The 18885-nt window shown below is 44.3% G+C and overlaps 1 protein-coding gene across 1 annotated transcript in view; it reads left to right on the top strand.

Annotated features, from left to right (window-relative positions):
* Positions 1-18885, top strand: part of KPNA7 (karyopherin subunit alpha 7) — a 37579-nt gene that overhangs the window by 9133 nt on the left and 9561 nt on the right. The window contains exons 2-7 of the mRNA XM_077907816.1: positions 7930-8018; positions 8959-9087; positions 13335-13417; positions 13851-14119; positions 15502-15584; positions 17523-17786. Coding sequence (XP_077763942.1) covers positions 7930-8018; positions 8959-9087; positions 13335-13417; positions 13851-14119; positions 15502-15584; positions 17523-17786 — 917 coding nt within the window. The remainder of the gene's footprint in view (positions 1-7929; positions 8019-8958; positions 9088-13334; positions 13418-13850; positions 14120-15501; positions 15585-17522; positions 17787-18885) is intronic.

Raw genomic sequence — 18885 nt, 5'->3', positions numbered from 1 at the left:
ATGAGGCTAGAAGGAACAGAATGGGGGGGTAAGGCAGTGCACAGAGGGCCTCGTAGGTGATTGTAGGCATGTTGGAGCATGCTGAAGTATTTGAGCAGCAAAGGGGTATAACCTGAGATCCATGTTAAAGGGATCCCTCTAAGCTGTGTGACAGGGAAGCCTGAAGGGGAAGGGGCACAACCAAAGAGGGGACAGAGATGATAAGGAGCAGAGCTGGGGGCCTGGGCCAGTCCCTCTGATAGCCTTGACCCCACAAATTCAGGCCTCCTATATGTCATCCTGAATGCCCTCTCTTCTGATAATCACCACTCATCAGCCACCTCAGTTTGAAACTATAGCACCAAAAAAAAAAGTAAAAAAAAAGGAAACTATAGCACCAGTTTATGTGTCTCTGTCATTGTTACCCACCACCACGTCCAGTGGGTCACCGAGTCCTGCCCCAGCATTAACAGACTGGCTTTTACTGCATCCCCACCTCAATGTCCTCCAGGCACCTGAATGAGAGCGTCCAACCCTGAAACTCCATGCTTCACTCACTCAGAGCCTGGCTTTTTCCCCTTCCTCCCCTCCAGGAACCAGGGTGCCACCAACCACCCCCACCCCCTGCCTGCCCCTCCTCCCTCTGGCCCTGTCCTGGAGAGAATCTGCCTCTCACCTCCCCAAGGCTAGCCTAAATATTCTGAAATGACACACTAAAAGGATTGTGGATTTCGCGAGGAGGGATTGTGGTATTTTGGTTTTAGTTTTTCATCTTTATGTGTTACAGATTCATTCTGAATATTTATGGGTGAACTGATATAATTCTATTTCCTTTAAAACACACCAACAAATAGGAGCGCCTGGGTGGCTCAGTCTGTTAAGCATCTGACTTTGGCTCAGGTCACAATCTCAGGGTCCTGGGAAAGGGAGCCTCAGCGGGGAGTCTGCTTCTTCCTCTCCCTCTTCCCCTCCATCTCCTATCCCTCCCCCTGCTCATGAGCCTGTACTCTCTCTCAATCTCTCTTTTTCTCTCTCTTCCTCTCAAATAAATAAATAAAATAAAATAAAACCCACACACACCAACAAATATTGATACATTCAAAGTTGAAAAGGTGGTGGGAAAAAAAAAAAGAAAAGGTGGTGGGAGAAAAATTAAGATGGTGTTGGTAATTATGGAACCTGGGTGACCAGTACTTGAGGATTTGTTTGTAGTGTTTTTTTTATTTTTACAGATTTGGAACTTTCCATAATAAAAAAGCAAAAGCCATGCAAATAGCACTATTGAAGCCTTGGGGGTCGTCTCCCCACTGCCCTCCCCAGACTCAAAAGCTTTCAAAGTGAGTAATGAGGTGGTGAAGCTCACTGACACTGTTCAGAATTCCTGGCTCATGATGATAAAAAGCACCAGACTTGTAGTTGGTTTTATCATTGGTTTAACATCCCCTACAGACAGTGTAACCCCTCACTGCCTGGACCAGGGTGGACGGCTCCCACTGCTCCCTCCCCTGTATACCAGGTCACCTTTGCCTAGCACCTGATCCTGTTGTCCCTCTGGCAATCCTAAATGGTTTCTGTTCCCGGGAGAACCATGGCCATTTTTCTTGCCTCAGTGCCTTTTCCTATGCTGTTCCCTCAGCCTGGAGCATTTTTCTCATAGTTTTTCACCTGCTAATCCCTGCTTTTCCTGAGGATTTGGTTCTGGCACCACCTCCTCCTGGAAGCCCTCCCTGACCTCCCTTGCCTGTGTTGTCCCAATTGTGGTCCTGCTCTGCCTCTGCTGGGAGGGCCCATCTCTGCTTCTGATGGGAGGGTGGGAACCAGGTCACCTTATTCACTGTTGTGTGTCAGGGCCTGGCACACAATGAGGACTCCATAAATATTTGGGTTTTTAAAAAAGATTTCATTTTAAAGTAATCTCTACACCTAACGTGAAGCTCAAGCCTACAAGCCTGAGATCAAGAATGGCATGCTCCACTGACTAAGCCAGGCAGACACCCCAAAGTTTCTAGAAGCATATGCCCCTTAACATTTTTTTTAAAGATTTTATTTGGGGATTCCTGGGTGGCTCAGTGGTTTAGCGCCTGCCTTCTGCTCAGGGTGTGATCCTGGAGTCCCGGGATCGAGTCCCACATTGGGCTCCCTGCATGGGGCCTGCTCCTCCCTCTGCCTGTGTCTCTGCGTCTCTCTCCCTCTCTCTCTCTGTCTCTCATGAATAAATAAATAAAAGATAATAATAATAATATGTGAAATATATTAAAATAATAATAAATATGTGAAATGAAAGATTTTATTTATTTATTCATGAGAGACACAGAGAGAGAGGCAGAGATATAGGCAGAGGGAGAAGTAGGCTCCCTGTGGGGAGTCCAATAGGGGACTCCATCCCAGGACCCCAGGATCACAACCTGAGCCAAAGGCAGATGCTTAACTTCTGAGCCACCCAGCATCCCAAATATTTTTTTTTAAAGGAGGCTCCATGCCCAGTGTGGGGCTTGAACTCACAACTCTGAAATCAAGAGTTGGATGCTCTACTTCCGGAGCCAGCCAGGTGCCACAGTTGAATAAATATGTGAAATTTTGTTCCAATTTCCATTTTGATCCAAAGCCTGCCTTAAGAACAAACATTTGTTAACTGTTCCTCAGCAGCGTTAAGCCTAATACTCCAATTTTAGGAGAGGCCAATCTAGCTGGATCCCAGAAGCCTTAAACGCCCAGAATGCAAACCCCTTCCTGGAGGGTGATGCTCCCCCACTCCTGTCTGTGCCTCACTGGGACATGAGAAGCACCTGGAGATCCAGGCCTCCCCCTAGACCAACTCAATCGACCTCGGGGCTGGGGTCCAGGTGGTAGGCTGCTCAGAGCTCCCCAAGTGCTTCCAATGTGCATCCAGAGCTAAGATCCATTGACTTAGGTCAGAGACCAACCCTGGGGGAAGGGCCAAATGCCCCCAAACACCTGCTGCCTTCTGAGGGCATTTAAGGGCTGCCAGGGTGGCTGGGGGGTGGCTGGAGGCTGTGGCTCTCTTGCGGGTGAGTGATGAGTGGGTGGGTGTCAAGAGCTCCTGGTGTGGCCGTGTCCTCCCAGAGGCCTCTGTCTGGGTATTGACGGGACACCTAGCTCTTGCTTGGGGATTGGGTTTGGCTGCTACAGTCTTGCCCCCCCAGAAAAGCCAGTGGCCCGCTCACTGGGACGATCCCCAGAAGGCCTAGGCTGGGTCTCTCCGTGTTGAGCTCAGGGTTGGTTTATGGAAATTGTGCTAAGTGGTGCTTGGCTTGTTTTCTGGGTGGGTAAGGAGGATGTGGCAATTGCTGGGTGTCCGTTTACTCTGCAGAGCCCAGATGGGAGCTGGCAGGTACAGGGAAGCCTAGAGACACACAGTTGTCTGTGCCTTTGCCTGTGTTCCCTCGCCCTGAAATATCTCCTGGGACATATTCACCCTTGAGAATCAACCCCAGGTGATTCTATCCACTTCCAGAGCATTCCCAAGCCCTGAGGTAGGATCACTGGAAAGAGGGCCCGGTCTCCTGCCTCCTTTCTTGCTGTGACCTCTGCCTCCCCTCTGGGCTAGGGTGAGCCTTGGAGGGATACCTCACTGGGTGTCTCCTGCATCACACTCAGTGTCTGGACATGCCTTGTCCATGTTGGTAAAGCCCCATGAATGCCAAGGTGGGGTCCCTCCCCCTAGGTGTGCACACTCCCATGGCTGCTTCTTCATCCCTGTACTCTTGCCTCAGCTGTGCCTGCTACACTGGGGCTGAGGTCAGTGGGTCTTCCCAAGGAATGACCCTCGTTCTAACCCCATGTGTAGTTTTAGTTTAAATTCCACTAAAAAAAAAAAAAAAAAAAAACCCCACTGAGTTTGAAGAAGTGGCAGTTAGTGATGTAGATCTGAACATACAGACATCAAAAGATGTCCAGAGTTAGGGAACCTATTTAGTGCAGTGTGTAGAGCATGTGACTCTTGATCTCAGGGGTCATGAGTTTGAGCCCCAAGTTGGGCATAGAGATTACTTAAATTTTAGAAAAGAAAAAAAGTCCATAGTACAGGCAAGTGGAGAAACGTGTGGCCAAATCGTGTCTATGAAACTCCCCTTCTATAATTAGCTGCTCAGCATGTGTGTGAGTTTTTAGAAGCTAACTAGGTTATGGGAGTTAATGCTCAATACATTTCTGAGGTATTAAATCGTCTATACCATGAGTGTGTGTTAATGTAAAATCAGAGAAATACTCCTTCCTAGAAGCCAACTCTTGGATGATCTTGATCTTAATTTAAACCAGTTCTCAGTTCTTGAAAGATGTGAAAAGTCAAAGCTTGGCTAGATCTAGAAAAGTATTTTAAAAATGGCCTGTAGTGCTCCAACCAGAGGAGGTGACTCAGTGCCATGAATAAGACTTAGGAGTCCCCAGTTTCCCTTCGTCCAAAAGGAATGAAAGGTCAAGAGCAGCTCAGTATCCTGGAAGACTGTGAGCACAGCCAGGGTCCCTTGGCAGGGCCTCTGCCACCTGACACCCAGGGTGGGAGCCTCCTAGTGTGCGGGGAGCAGCAGAGCTGGCCTGAGCCTTGATGTGTGTGAGTGTGTGTGTGAATCCCCTGATGTTGGTGATGCTTGCCTAAATATCCAATTTGGCTTTCTTTGGATCTCAATCTCTGGGAACCAATGACAAAAGGTTATGACTTTGATCGTGTACCCAACTCAAAGCCTCCAGCTTGGCTCTTTCATGCCACTGCTAAAGGGTGGCAGGATAGTGGCTCTCCTGGATGCCACAAATAGCAATGTGAGGGGAAGGAAGCACACTTTGAGCTGTGACTAGAGAAACTTGTGAAAGCCAGAAGAATTCGCTTTGCAGTTGATTTTGCAGACTGTCCCCAAATGAGTGGTTTGGTTAATTCGTGACTTTTTTTTTTCTTTTTAAAGATTTCATTTATTTATCTGACAGAATGAAAGAGAGCACAGGGGGAGCAGTAGGCAGAAGGAGAGAGAGAAGCAGACTCCCTGCAGAGTAGGGAGCCTTATTCGGGACTTGATCCCAGGCCCTGAGATCATGACCTGAGTCAAAGGCAGATGCTTAACTGGCTCAGCAAACCAGGTGGCCCCAAATCTGTGCCTTTCAAACTGTTCTTCATGACCTTCCCCAGTGGATAAAGGGGGTCTATCCTGTTCTATCTGAAGTTGAGCTTTTCTGCTTGTGCCATACTGGCCTTTAGTGAACATTTGAAGGAAGTTGGCTATCATCTGAACCCCTGACTTACTTCCAAGGTTCCTTAATGGCCACACGTTCTGGGCTGTGGCAGAGGATCCTGTGGAATAGTCCTGGAACCAGACACTGTCTCGGGTCTCCCAAGACACAAGAACCTTTCATTCAAACTTAGGCACATTCAGAGGATCTCATGGACCCAGCTGGTCAGGCCCCAGACAGTGGGGGAGAGAGATAGCAATGAAGTGGCAACGTGTAGCAATGTTTCAGAAGTGGCCTCCCTTGCTGGAAACACATGCTTTCCTATTTTCCAACATCCCCACGTGTGTTAAGTGCCACCAATGGTGGTGACTTGTTTTCCTCATCAGAACTCCTTACAGACTATTGGCAGCAAAGCTTAGTGATCCAAAGCATGGATGCGGGAGTCAGATCTAGGCTGACGTCCTGGCTCTGAAGCTTAACAGCTGTGGGCACTCTGGGCTTCTGTGGGAAGTGACATCTGAGGTGGTTTCCCTACCAGTAAAATGGGGCTATCTCTACCCTACTATTTTTTTTTCAATTTTATTTTAGATAGCTCAAGAGAGAGCCTGTGCAATTGGAGTGGGGGAGAGAGAGAATCTCAAGTAGACTCCCTCCTGAGCAGAGCCCGATGTGGGGCTTAATCTCATGATCTTCAGATCAAGACCTGAGCTGAAATCAAGAGTTGGAAATTTAACTGACTGAGCCACCTAGGAGCCCCATCTCTACCTTACTATTAATGTTGCTTCATTTAATTCCAAGTGTCTGACATTCCTGGCATGTGATAAATGTATTTTGCCCATTGCTCCCTGAACTGGAGCCCTAATACTACTCTACTCCAGATTTTGAAAATGCCATCTTGTGTCTTATCTCTTGAAGATGTAGGGTATAGTGCCTACATCCGACCTAAATCTCAGTTTCCAGCTGATAATCTTCTCGACCCTGGCTATCATAGCAACTAGAAAACTCTTTTGAGAAAGTGTTCTAACGGATATTCTGGGGACAGCTGGCTGGCTTAGTAGAACTTGCAACTCTTAATCTCATTGTTGTGAGTTCAAGTCCTATATTGAGTGTGGAGCCTAATTAAAAAAAAAATTAAAAAGGAGTGTCTGATTTACCTTTTGGTCCTAAAAAGCAACTCTTCTTCCTTATGGAGCAGAATTTGAGGCTACTTAAAGGTAGATGGAAGTATAGGACATAGTTCTTCTCTAGTCTGAGCTTCTTGTGCCTCTATTCTGAGGCTTAGTCCACTGGCAGCACTTTGTTTAGGGACTTGTCCATGGCCTGGTATCTGCTATTACTGCAAGTGCCTCGGACACCATCATTCTTTTGACTCAAATTCCCTTCTTTGACATTATCATTCTTTTGACTCAAATTCCTTTATTTTTCCTGGTCCCTTGCTGGTGGTTCTTTCTTTTGGGCCATAGTAAGGAGTGTCACCAAGACTGGGTTATTATTCTATTCTCACACAAAGTCTATCTCTCTTCTTAAGACCTCAGTCTTGGCTCTCTACTTCTGGAATTCTGTGTTTAAACTGTCTCATTCAAATTGATGTGTCTAAATTAGTCTTTCCTAACAAAATTATTCCCAGCTGTTCTATCTTCAAGACTAGAGTCCATAGACTCTGGTCATCTTTATCCAGTGTTTCCTTCTCTGCAATGTAGTTTGGCTCATCCCATGTACTTGGAAACAGATGGATATTCATTGCATACTTGTAAGAAATGTCATTGCCCACTGCCTTGGAGAAGGTTAAAATGTGGCCTGATTTGAATAACCTCCTCTGATTAGGGATCGGTTCCCTTTGTGACCTATCACCCACTACCCTCATCCAACAAATATCTGAGTACCTACTTACTATTTGTTATGCGTGATGAAAGGGCTGAGGAATCTTACCTAAGACACATATGACCCCGTTGTCATTGGGAGGAGAGGGAGAAAGATGCACAACCAAGAAAATTTGGGGTGCTGGTAAAAGCTATGGAGAATATAAAACCGACTGGGAAGATACTTAGATTCTTATATAGGAATTCAAAATGTTCCTGCAGGTGAAGAAGGCTGGGCCCAGCTCACACAAAGTGGGCATCCTAGAGAGTCTGAGTTTTCTTCTGAATTCAGTGGCGGCCACTAGAGAGGTTTGAAGCAGGGGAAATTATCTTTAAGAGATCACGTGGCCTCTGTGTGGAGAACAGATTGGAATACAGCAATGGTAGAGGTGGGGGGAAGAGGTGGGAGGCAATTGCCATTGTGTAGCTGGAAGATGATGGTGGCCTGGTCCAGGGTGGAGGAAATCAACCAAAGAATTAGAAGGAGCAGATTATGCTTGAGATCGTTGTGACCTAAGGGTTGGTGGACTGGGTGTGGGAGAAGAGGGTCAACTTCCTGTCCCGGTTGGGTACCAGTTCCTACACAGACATTTCGTACAGAACTACATAGATATAGCCACATGAGAGGGTTCTATACTTCCCTTCCAGCCTACCCTAGCCATCAAAGGCCCAGTTCAAGCTGAAGTGCCTCCAAAAGGTATCCCTCACTGCTGCAGCCCACAGCCGATCTCCTCTGGCTTCCATGGTGCTCATTGCCTACTGAGCCCGGGTGGTGATGCCTGGGGAGGCTGACATCCTGAGTCTGCCCTTCCATCCACTGTGAGCTCTTCCAGGGCTTAGAGCAAGGATAGCTATGACATAGAAACCCACACATTGGGTGCTGACTATCTCCTGGCAATTGCTTTACCTCCAGGTGGCTTACCACTTCGAGTCAATATGCCGACTTTACATGCTCCAGAAGAGAGGCTGAGAAAATTTAAGTACCGAGGCAAAGATGTGTCTGTGAGTACCCAGCCACTGCTTCACTCTCTGGAGGAGCAGTGCAGTGAAAATCTCATGGTTGAGATGCATCATAAATGGAATGGAGCAGGGGTGCCTGGGTGGCTCAGTCGGTTAAGAGTCCGACTCTTTCTTTTGGCTCCAATCATGACCTCAGGGTAGTGAGCCTGATGGCTCTGCACTGAGGGTGGAGCCTGCCTATGATTCTTTCTCCCCTCTCCTTCTGCCCCTTCCTTGCTCATGTGCATGCATGCTCACGTGCTCTCTCTCTCCCTCTATTAAAAAAAAACAAATGGAATGGAGGATCAGGACATGGGGATGACAAAGCAAATATACCAAAATGGAGATCTAAAAGATAAATCATTTCTCCCAAGGACTCCCAATACTATAAAGTCTACGGGTTTCTTCTGATCTAAGAAAAAAAGGTATATTATTCTGTTTTTAATTTTCATCTTCCTCAGTCTGGCATCCAAGTAAACCTCCTGGGACTAAATCAAGACTAGATGAATGACCTGTTGATGGATGGTGGAAATGGTCAGGGGACATGTGGGTTGTGACATCCCAGTTCCCAGCCCTGCCTGGATCCCCACGGTCGGGAGGCCCACCTGCTCTTCAGGGACTAATCAGCATTGATGAAAATGTGTTCAGACTCGGGGCAATGGGATGCTTTGCTCACATGGCTTTCCAGCTGAGAGAGTCCTAGCCTGCCAAGATTGTAGATAGACTTCCTTCATTTTGGGCAGAAGGTTGACTATTTTTCTGGATGTGGTATAGTGGGAGAAAGCAGAGGAGGTAAACCATGCTGAGACTATTTACTGTGTGATCTTAACTCTTCCAGCCTGTTGCAACTGTAAAAGTGGAATCTGAAGCTTTGAAGAGCTAAATGTGGTGACAAGCTAACTTCCCTACTCTAAGGGCTTCAATTCTTTCTTTTCCTCACTAGATGAGGCGGCAACAGAGGATAGCAGTCAGCCTGGAACTCCGGAAGGCCAAGAAAGATGAGCAGGCCTTAAAGAGAAGAAATATCGCCAATTTCTCCACTGATCCAGCTTCTGAACAACCAACTAAAGGGGTACACTGGGAATGTGGTGTTCATGAGAATTGTGTATGAAATACGTCCTTAGCTAGTTTCTCTGGCTTGAAGATGTTTCATAGATTCAGAACTTGCAAGTTCTCATTGAGGGTCTTTAAGGCGAGGAATGGAGAGTTCACGGTTAGAACTAAGCTGATGTTTTCAGAAAGCTAAGGGCTGTCACCTTTGTGACTGTGAGTTTGGGATCTATGTTCTAAGCAGGGTGGGGTAGGCAAGATGATGTTTCTAATGGAAATTCACTTGCCACCACTTGGCCAGAAATAGGAAATGAGGGCTTAGGAAGGTTCTCTCTCAGAATCATCTAGTCACTCAATATATAACGGCTTGCCTAGGATCGGAATGCTGTCTTCTGTCTTCCATTCCCCATGCACCTCAGCCTCACTCAGTACAAATTCTGGGTTGACTTGCAGGCCAATATTGTTTTTGAAAATCCTTTCTGGAATGCTCTGATGGGGAAGTTTCTTCTCTTAGACTTCACTAGCCTTGTATCTACGTGTCTTTGATGATCCATCCCCACCTATGTTCCACCTTAACCATCATTGCACCCTTGGGATTAGGACTCTTATGGGGCAGAGATGAGTTCAATCTGGGCAAGTGGATCCATTGACATAGTAGCTGCCATCAAATGGAATGGCTGTAAGCATTCTCTGAATTGCCATACGTGGCTTCTTTCACTCAGTTTAACATTTTCAAGTTTCATCCACGTTGTTGCATGCGTCAGTATTTTATTCCTTTTATAGCTGATTGTATAGATATACCATGTTTTGTTTAGCTATTCATTAGTTGGTGGACATTTGTGTTTCCCCTTTTTGGCAATTATGAATAATGCTGCCTTGTACACAAGTATTTGTGTGGACATGTTTTCAATTCTCCTGAGTATACCTAGGAGTAGAATTACTGGGTCCTATGATCATTCTGTTTAACTCTTTGAGGAACTACCTTTGGTAAACTGAATAGTGTCTCACCCTACTCCCTCCATCAAAACCTCCATCTCCTAATCCCAAGAGCCTGTAAATGTTACTTTGTAGGACAAAGGGGACTTTGTAGGTGTGATTAAATTAAGGATCTTGAGATGGGGAGATTATCCTGGATTAGCTGGATGGGACCAATCACGTTGGTCCTTATAAGGGTGAAGGACAAGTTAGAGCAGGTTATAGGACAACAGAAGCAGAGATTAACATGTTGTGCTTTGAAGATGGAGGGAGGGGGTCACAAGCCAAGGAATGGAGGTGGCCCCGCTAGAAGCTGAACAAGGCTAGAAGACTGATTCTTCCCTCAGAGCCTCCAGGAAGAGCCAGCCCTTCCTTTAGTCTAGTGAAGCTGATCATGAATTTCTGACCCCCCAGAACTGTAAGAGAATGTGTTGTTTTAAGCCACTAAATTTGTGGTAATTTTTACAGTAACAATAGGAAACAGGGATCCCTGGGTGGCACAGCGGTTTGGCGCCTGCCTTTGGCCCAGGGCGCGATCCTGGAGACCCGGGATCGAGTCCCACGTCGGGCTCCTGGTGCATGGAGCCTGCTCCTCCCTCTGCCTGTGTCTCTGCCTGTGTCTCTGCCCCTCTCTCTCTCTCTCTCTCTGCGACTATCATAAATAAAAAAATAAAGCCTTTAAAAAAAAAACAATAGGAAACAAATATATAGCCAAACTATTTTTCAAAGTAGCTATACCATTGTACATTCTGATGTTCTTTTTTTAATTTTCATTTTTTAAAGATTTTTTTTTTCTTATGAGAGAGACAGAGAGGCAGAGACCTAGGCAGAGGGAGAAGTAGGTTCCCCGCAGGGAGGGAGCCCAATGCAGGACTCAATCCCAGGACCCCAGAATCACAACCTGAGCCAAAGGTAAGCACTCGACCACTGAGCCATCCAGGCATCCCTTGATGTTCTTTTTTAAATTTAAATTCAGCATATAGTATATCATTAGTTTCAGGTGTAGAGTTCAACAATTCATCAGTTACAACAATTCAACAGTTGCATATAACACCCAATGCTCATCAGATCACCCAATTACATCACATTCTGACAGTCTTACCAACACTTATTGTTGTCCATTTTCATATTATAGCCATCTAGTAGGTACAAAGGGCTATATTGTTATAAAATTTTGATATGTTTTCCTAACAACTGATGATGATCATTTTTTGATCTGCTTCCTGGCTATTTGTAGATCTTTTGAAGGAATGTCTATTCCAAGCCTTTGCTCATTTTTAAACTTGAGTGATTTGTTCATCTATTGTTGAGTTGTAAGAGTTCCTTATACTGTCTATTCTGGAGACTAGATACCCTTACCCTTATCCTACCCTTACCAGATATATGATTTGTAAATATTTCTTACTCTGTGGATTCTTTTCACTTTCTTGGCAGAATCCTTTGAAGCACAGAAGTTTTAAATTTTGAAACCATTCAATTTGTCTACTTTTATCTTTGGTTCTTATACTTTAGGTATAATGTTTAAGAATCCATTCATTGCCTGATCTAAGGTCACAAAGATTTATGTCTAAGTTTCCTTCTAAGAGTTTTATGGTTTTAGTTCTTATTTTTAGACCTTAGTTCTCTATTTTTGACCTGATCTATTTTGAGTAAATTTTTGTAAAGGGTGTGAGTAGGGGTCCAATTTCGTTGTCCTGCATGTGGATATTTTGTTGTCCTAACATCATAAGACCATCCTCTCCCCCATTGAATTGTCTTCCAACCCTTGTCTAACATCAACGGACCATAAATGTAAGAGTTTATTTGTAGACTCTGGATTCTCTTCCATTGATCAATATGTTTATCCTCTGTCAGCACAACACAGAATTGATTGCTATAGCTCTGTAGTAGGTTTTGGGAAGTGTCTTCCAATTTAGTTCTTCTTCAAGATTATTTTGGCTATTTGGGATCCCTAGCATTGTCAAATGAATTTTAGAATCAACTTGTCAATTTCTTCTATAATGATAGCTCAGATTTTAATGGAGATTACACTGTATCTATAGATCAGTTTATAAGAGTATTGCCATCTTGACAATGTTAAGCCTTCCAATTCATGATCATGTGTATTTTTTAATTAGTTAGGTCTTCCCTAATTTTTTTTATAGTTTCAGTATGTAAGCCATGTACTACTTTTACTAAATTTATTCCCAAGTATTTTACTCTTTTTGATATTGAAAATAAAATTATTTTATTAATTTCAATTTTGGATTGTTCATTGCTGATGTATAAAAATACAAGGGATTTTTATATGTTAATCCTGAAGCCTAGCTGAACCTCTATTTTTGTATATGTGGAGATTCCTTAGGCTCTTCCATCTTCAAATTCTTGAATTCTGCAAATAGCAATAAATTTTTTTTTTTTTTTCCAATCTGGAAAATCCAATCTGGATGACTTTTTTCCCCCCTTACCTAGTTCATCTGTCTAGAACTTCCAATACTACATTGAATAAAAGTGACAAGAGTGGACATCCTTGTCTTGTTCCTGATTTTAGGGAGAAAACTTTCCATCCTTTACCATTTAAGTATGATGCTAGCTGTGGGGTTTTATTAGATGGCTTTATCGGGTTGAGGAAGTTGCCTTTTATTTCTAGCTTGTTGAATGTTTATTATCATGGAAGTGTGCCTGAATTTTGTCAAATGCTTATCTTGCATTTACTGAGATGATTGTGTACTTTTCCCCCATCTCATTAATAAGTCCTACTATATTGATGTTCATATGTTGAACTGCCCTTGCCTTTCTGGATTAAATCCCAGTTGGTCATGATGTATAATTCTGTTCATATGTTGATAGATTTTGTTTCCTAGAATTCTTCTTCCTGAAATTAGCTCTTTTTCTTGAATAATCTCTTTTTGGATCAAATAAAACAAATTGCTACAAGCCTTTGGTCAATTTTTGGAGTTTGGAAGGTTGAACTACTCGTGTTGGTTTTCTTGTTTTTATGGAGGAGGGAATTTTTGGAGGTCCTTACTCTGCCATTTTTGCTGATCATCATGTTCTTACTGCATGGGATGAAAAGTTGTTGGGGATACAAGTGATGATAGGGATGACCCCTTCCCCAGAGCATAGGGAGTATCCCACAGATCCATGAGATCTATAAGACCTCCAAGTGTTCTTCTCTCCCCTAATGGAGACCAATGTGCAGACTGGGACATCTTGTCCAAGCCAGCCTGTTCTCATCAGATAGATGGCAGGACTAGATAACCATCATTATTCCTTTGGGCAGAGACTCTGACCTGAATGTGTGTCTCCTTGCAGGTCAGCCTCACCCTGCAAGAAATAATCAATGGTGTGAATACCTCAGATCCAGACCTATGTTTCCAGGCCACCCAGGCAGCCAGGTATCACCAAACAAACTTCTGCTGTTTATAGGTTCCTAGCTAGAAATGAGCTCCAGTGGCCTATTTGGTTTTGTGGAAGTGGCAAAATGCCCACACAATATAAGACAAGGCAAGTCCATTCAAAAGCAAGACTAAATTATTCCTCTACACCGTCCTTGAGAACAACTTAAGATATGCAAGTGTTGTCAGAGATGAATTGCTTAATTTAAATTGGCCTCTATAGGGATCTCAGCTCATAGATAATACCTAAAGGGAAAAATATTGCCTTGTCACTGCAAAGTGCTACAGGCTGGACGTTAGGATATTAAGTAGCTCTGGCCCCAGATGTTAGTCTCATTTGATAGCTAGGAATGCCAAGAACACTTATAAAGGAGGTTCTTAATATCAGCCTCACATGACTTGTTTATATATATTTTTCCCTTTCATTACAAAGGAAAATGCTGTCCCAGGAAAAGAACCCTCCTCTAAAACTGATTGTTGAAGCAGGGCTCATTCCCAGGCTGGTGGAGTTCCTGAAGTTGTCACCTCATCCCTGCTTACAGTTCGAGGCAGCCTGGGCTCTGACCAACATTGCTTCAGGGACTTCCGAGCAGACTCAAGCTGTTGTGGAAGGTGGGGCCATACAACCTTTGGTTGAGCTCCTGTCTTCCCCCCACATGACTGTGTGCGAGCAGGCAGTATGGGCCCTTGGTAATATAGCAGGTGAGACTCTCCCCTCTTCCCATTGGGGTAGGAAGCCAGTGGGCCGGGCATCTGGCATGCTATGGGAGTTCTCTGGGTAGCATAAAGATTCAATACACTCAGTATAAATATCTAGAAAAGCTGAGAATAGTATGACAGGCTTTTTCAAAATCCAGAGTCCAGTTCAGAGACCAAAAACTAAAGTGGCAACCAAATGATCCAGTATGTGCTGAAGCTATAGGCTGTCTAGTGAGGTCTGTCAATACCGGGGTCCTACAGCCTCAAGTCTTAATGGCTTCAAGAACAAAAGAAAAGTTTTTGACTCATACAGCATATATAATAGACCCTTGCATAACCCAGGACCCTGAGAGAATTCTATCTCCAGTGAAAGTTACTAAGGAAACATAGCAAAAAAAAAAAAATGTTTCCTCAGTGTGGGGTACAAGTCCCTGTAAATGCAGTCCTAAAAGGCCTTGTGAATTTGGGGTTGATGCTATATTCCCTGCATGGTCCAGGAAAACATAAGATGAGGAGTTAGTGCTGCAGGGTTGGAAGCTCCAGGATTCCTGGCTGAATATAAATACAATGCTCTTGGGAGGATACAAACTCAATTGGGCCCCTCAGGATTTTGACAAATTAGGATCAGCCAAATATTAGCAGTTTCAAGTTCAGAGAATCAACAACCCACCATGACTGAGTCAGCAAAAACAAACAGTATGATTAGACCTCCAAGGACTTCAGATACTGGGATTAACAAACACAGAATATAAAACAAGTCTGCTTGTTAAATGCTTGCAGAAAGCAAGCACCCATTTGCAGAGACTTTGTCCTTCATTTTGCTTGGTTCAGTAAGGAACAGGCAAAACTGGGTGGTATAAAGTCACCTATGCCTTGCTTTGGTGGTTGGAGTATTATAAACTGAGACTTCTAAGGTCTCAAATTGGTATATTCTTGCCTGAGTGGGACAGCAGGTGGCTAGCATCTACCCATTCCCCCACACTGGGTTCTGAGTTGCATTTGCAAGTTTCCACCCCATGTCAAAGTCGCCTGGGAAGACAATTTGGCCTGCAATAGCCTCCTTCATCTTCCTGAGGAACATGCTGTGAAGTGCTACCAGTATTTAGAGTCTTGAGCACTTCCTGGACCCACTGGCTGCCTCCTTTATGTGTCCACAGACTACTTATAATGATCACTGCTGGGTAGTGCCTGCTTTTCACACTTGGCCTATCTACCCAACTGACATGATGGAGACCCAGGATCTAGTTCATGCCTATACTATGTACTTGTCCAACCCAGGGATACTGTGGCTTCTCTCCCTTTGTACAGCCTTTTAAAAAATGAGTCACTTAGCCCAGGATTCTCTCCGCTCCCTGTTTAATTGTCACATTCTTATCTATTTGTAGGTGATGGCTCAGAATTCAGAGACATCGTTATCTCGAGCAATGCCATTCCACATCTGCTGGCCCTGGTTTCATCAACCATACCAGTAAGAGTCTTTGAAGTAGAAAAACTAGCTAGGTAACAAGTTTCTGAAATTGGGGAAGTACTTTTAAGTCAATGCTAGGTCATATGCTTGCTACCTTGTCCCTTATGACAGCAATTATAAGCAAGGCCTAGGATTGAATATCACATGGGGCAGAGATTGACTTGAATTTGGCCCCAAGGGCCAGTAATGCTGATTTTTCCTCAGGGGGCATTGGAAGAGGTCCATTAAAATTTTTCTAAGCTTATAATCCTACAAAAGTAGATGTTTAAGCTCTCCATTCAAGGGGCACAGACAGAATTAATGGGTCATCTATTCTGATCCTAGGTATTAGGTCTACGTTTGAAGCTTAGAGTCAAAGTTGATTGATGTGGCAACAATAGGGGACCCCTTTGGATAAATGTTGGTTCTAGATTTGTCTCAAACAGAAATGAAGAGAAGGTAGCTTCTAAAAGCCCAGGGAATACCCATCCCCCAAGGAGAGAGAAAACCTGACATTGTGGAATCAGAAAATGGCTGACATGACCAGGGAGTTTGCAAAGAGACAGCAGTGCAAGATGACAAGTAGGGCAAGGGTCCTAGACACCCACATGCTGGCAGAGGGAAGAGGAAATGAAGTGATCTGATCTTTTGGAAAGACCCTTCTGGCTGTTTGTAAAGTGATAGCGGAGGGAGCTGGAATGCTGCCATGCTGGACATGGGGAATAGGAAGAAGAAAGGTTTTGTGTTAGGTTGTTTGGATGACTATTCTCCTAGAGAAATGGGAAGGATGGAAGGAAGAAGGAATCAGAGCCTTAGTTGTACATATTAATTTGAGGTGAGTGAGAGGCATCATCACAGCAACATCAGGTAGATGGTTAATGCAGGTCCAGATAGTCGTGCATGCATACGTCATCAAGCTGGGCAGGATCAACTAGAGCAGGGGCCAGCTGGTTGCTTTTGTAAATAATTTTTTTTTTTGGAGCACAGCCATCCCCATTTATTTTTACCCATATTGTCTGTGGCTTTGGTAATGTTACAAGGGCAGAGATGAAAAATTGCAACAGAGACCCTATGGCCCATAAAGCTGGAAGTGTTTACTCTCTGGCCTTCTCCAGAAGAAATATGCCAACCCCTGACCTGGAATATAAGGAGAGCCTGGGACCAAGGGTCTCAGGCTCTAACAATCAGAGTCTGCCCCAAAGACTGAGAAGAAACAGCCCATTTGGCAATAGAAATGCAGGTTTGGTGTCATAGGTGCCAAGAAGAGGTTTTTCAAGAGGGGTACTAACTAAGGCTAAGAGGGACAGTAACTTTAGAATTGAAAAAGCAGCTGTTGGATTTGGTGGCCTGGAAGAAACCAATTTCATCACCCAGTACAAAGAAGTAGGGGCAGAAATATGACCAGAGGGGTGGAAGAACAAATGGGAAGCTGCAAGGTAGACAGTGAATAGAGATGGACTCTGGGAAAAGTAGGAGCAGGATGATGGCTAGAGAGGTGGGCCCCAGAGTGTGGGAAGGATGCAGAAAAGCGATGGTGGGGATAGAATCTTCAAAGGCAAAAATGGGATCCAGATGCAGGGTAGGAAGACTGACCCTTGAACAAAGATCAGGAATGTGGTTACCACATGTTGGTGGAGTGAGTGACAGTTGTGCAGACCAAGTAACTCGTGCTTGGCCTTTGTTTTGTCAATGAAAAATAAAATAGGTCATCAACTGAGTCAAGTGGGGAGGGACATTTTGAAGAATATGAGGAAACCTCCACCTAACATTTGAAAAGGAAGCTTAAAGCTCATTCTCGGTCTCCTCTGTATGCATCACTATCGAGAACATATTCTGCATGAAGCTCAAATACTTTGCTCCACACTGGTCAATAATATTGATCAGGGATGGCAAGGACACACAGCTGTTGGCATTTTTCCTTCTTTGCACCCAATGCTGGAAGCAGTCTCCTTATTACAGATCACGTTTCTGCGGAATATCACGTGGACCTTGTCCAACCTGTGCCGAAACAAAAATCCTTACCCTTGCAAGACAGCCGTGAAGCAAATGTTGCCTGTCCTGTCCCACCTCCTGCAGCACCAAGACAGTGAGGTTCTCTCGGATACCTGCTGGGCCCTGTCCTACCTCACCGATGGCTGCAATGAGCGCATCGGCCAAGTGGTCAACACAGGGGTCCTGCCCAGGCTGGTCCAGCTTATGAGCAGCTCAGAGCTCAATGTCTTGGTAAATGTCCCCGGCTCCCATCTGGGTCTGTATGGGCCTTCAGATTAGAATATGTGAGTCCTATTCACTTGAACAAGATCTCTCCCACCCACAGTCTTCCATAGTCAGATCTCTTACTTTACCTAGAACAAAGCTTGTCATCTGCATTTCCCAGGTTTCTGCTACTCTTTAGCCAAAGACGAATCTCTCTTGATCCAAAAATCCTAGTGGATGTTAAGTAATTTACTTTGTCTTCCTCTGGTAGCTAGAAAATAGAGACAAGCACCAGATTAAAATAATACCTTCACCTAGCCAACTATTCTTTTGTGGCTGTGGCCTTGCTTTCCAAGGATCTGTGCATGCAGATGTTAACAAGTTGGCTAATACGGTGTGCACATGTGTGAGTGTATTAATGTAAAGCTCATTGTAACATTTGAATTTCTTACTCAAGTATAAAAGAAAATTCCCTCTTATCCTCACCCCAGTTTGTTATTAGACTATTTCAGTATAGGTGAAAATGAAAAAAAAAATCAAATGCTTTGCTAGGTTATGAAATGTGTCCCTTATACAATATGCTTCTTGAAGACATGCCTTAAGATACGGGTGGCCTTTTGGATTACTGTGGCTAACGTATATTTATGCAGCCTTAGTGATCATCTATGTCTAGATTAGCATAGTATTCCTCATATGTCAAGGTTAGTTTGGAGATACTCTCTTTCTACCCTCTCTGCCTCCAACAGTATCTATAAAAAGCTTTTAGTCCTGGGGTGGGGGGGCCTAGGGCCCATTTGGAGCCATCCTGCCAAAGTGATTGGCCTATAGCACTACTTCTACCTCTCACTTGATTAGCAGATACCTAGCATATAAGGCTAGGAAAACTCCAGAACTGTTGATAGTCTGTGCTGGGGCAGCCATTACGGTGCAGAGAAATCAAAATAAATGCAGTCAGCCCTTAGAGGATGGTTGTCTTGAGCCCAATTGCACCCCCCATCCTGGGGACCTACAGAGTTGAGAGGGAGTTTGTGAATACATAAAAAAAAAATGCCATTGGGATCTCATTAGCTCCAATTAAATATACAACAAAAACTTGATACTGGTGCTAAATACAAATTTGGTAGAA

Source organism: Canis aureus, chromosome 8 (genome assembly GCF_053574225.1).
Source record: "Canis aureus isolate CA01 chromosome 8, VMU_Caureus_v.1.0, whole genome shotgun sequence".
In the NCBI taxonomy this organism is placed as follows: Eukaryota; Metazoa; Chordata; class Mammalia; order Carnivora; family Canidae; genus Canis; species Canis aureus.
This window is presented reverse-complemented; position numbering and strand designations above follow the sequence as displayed.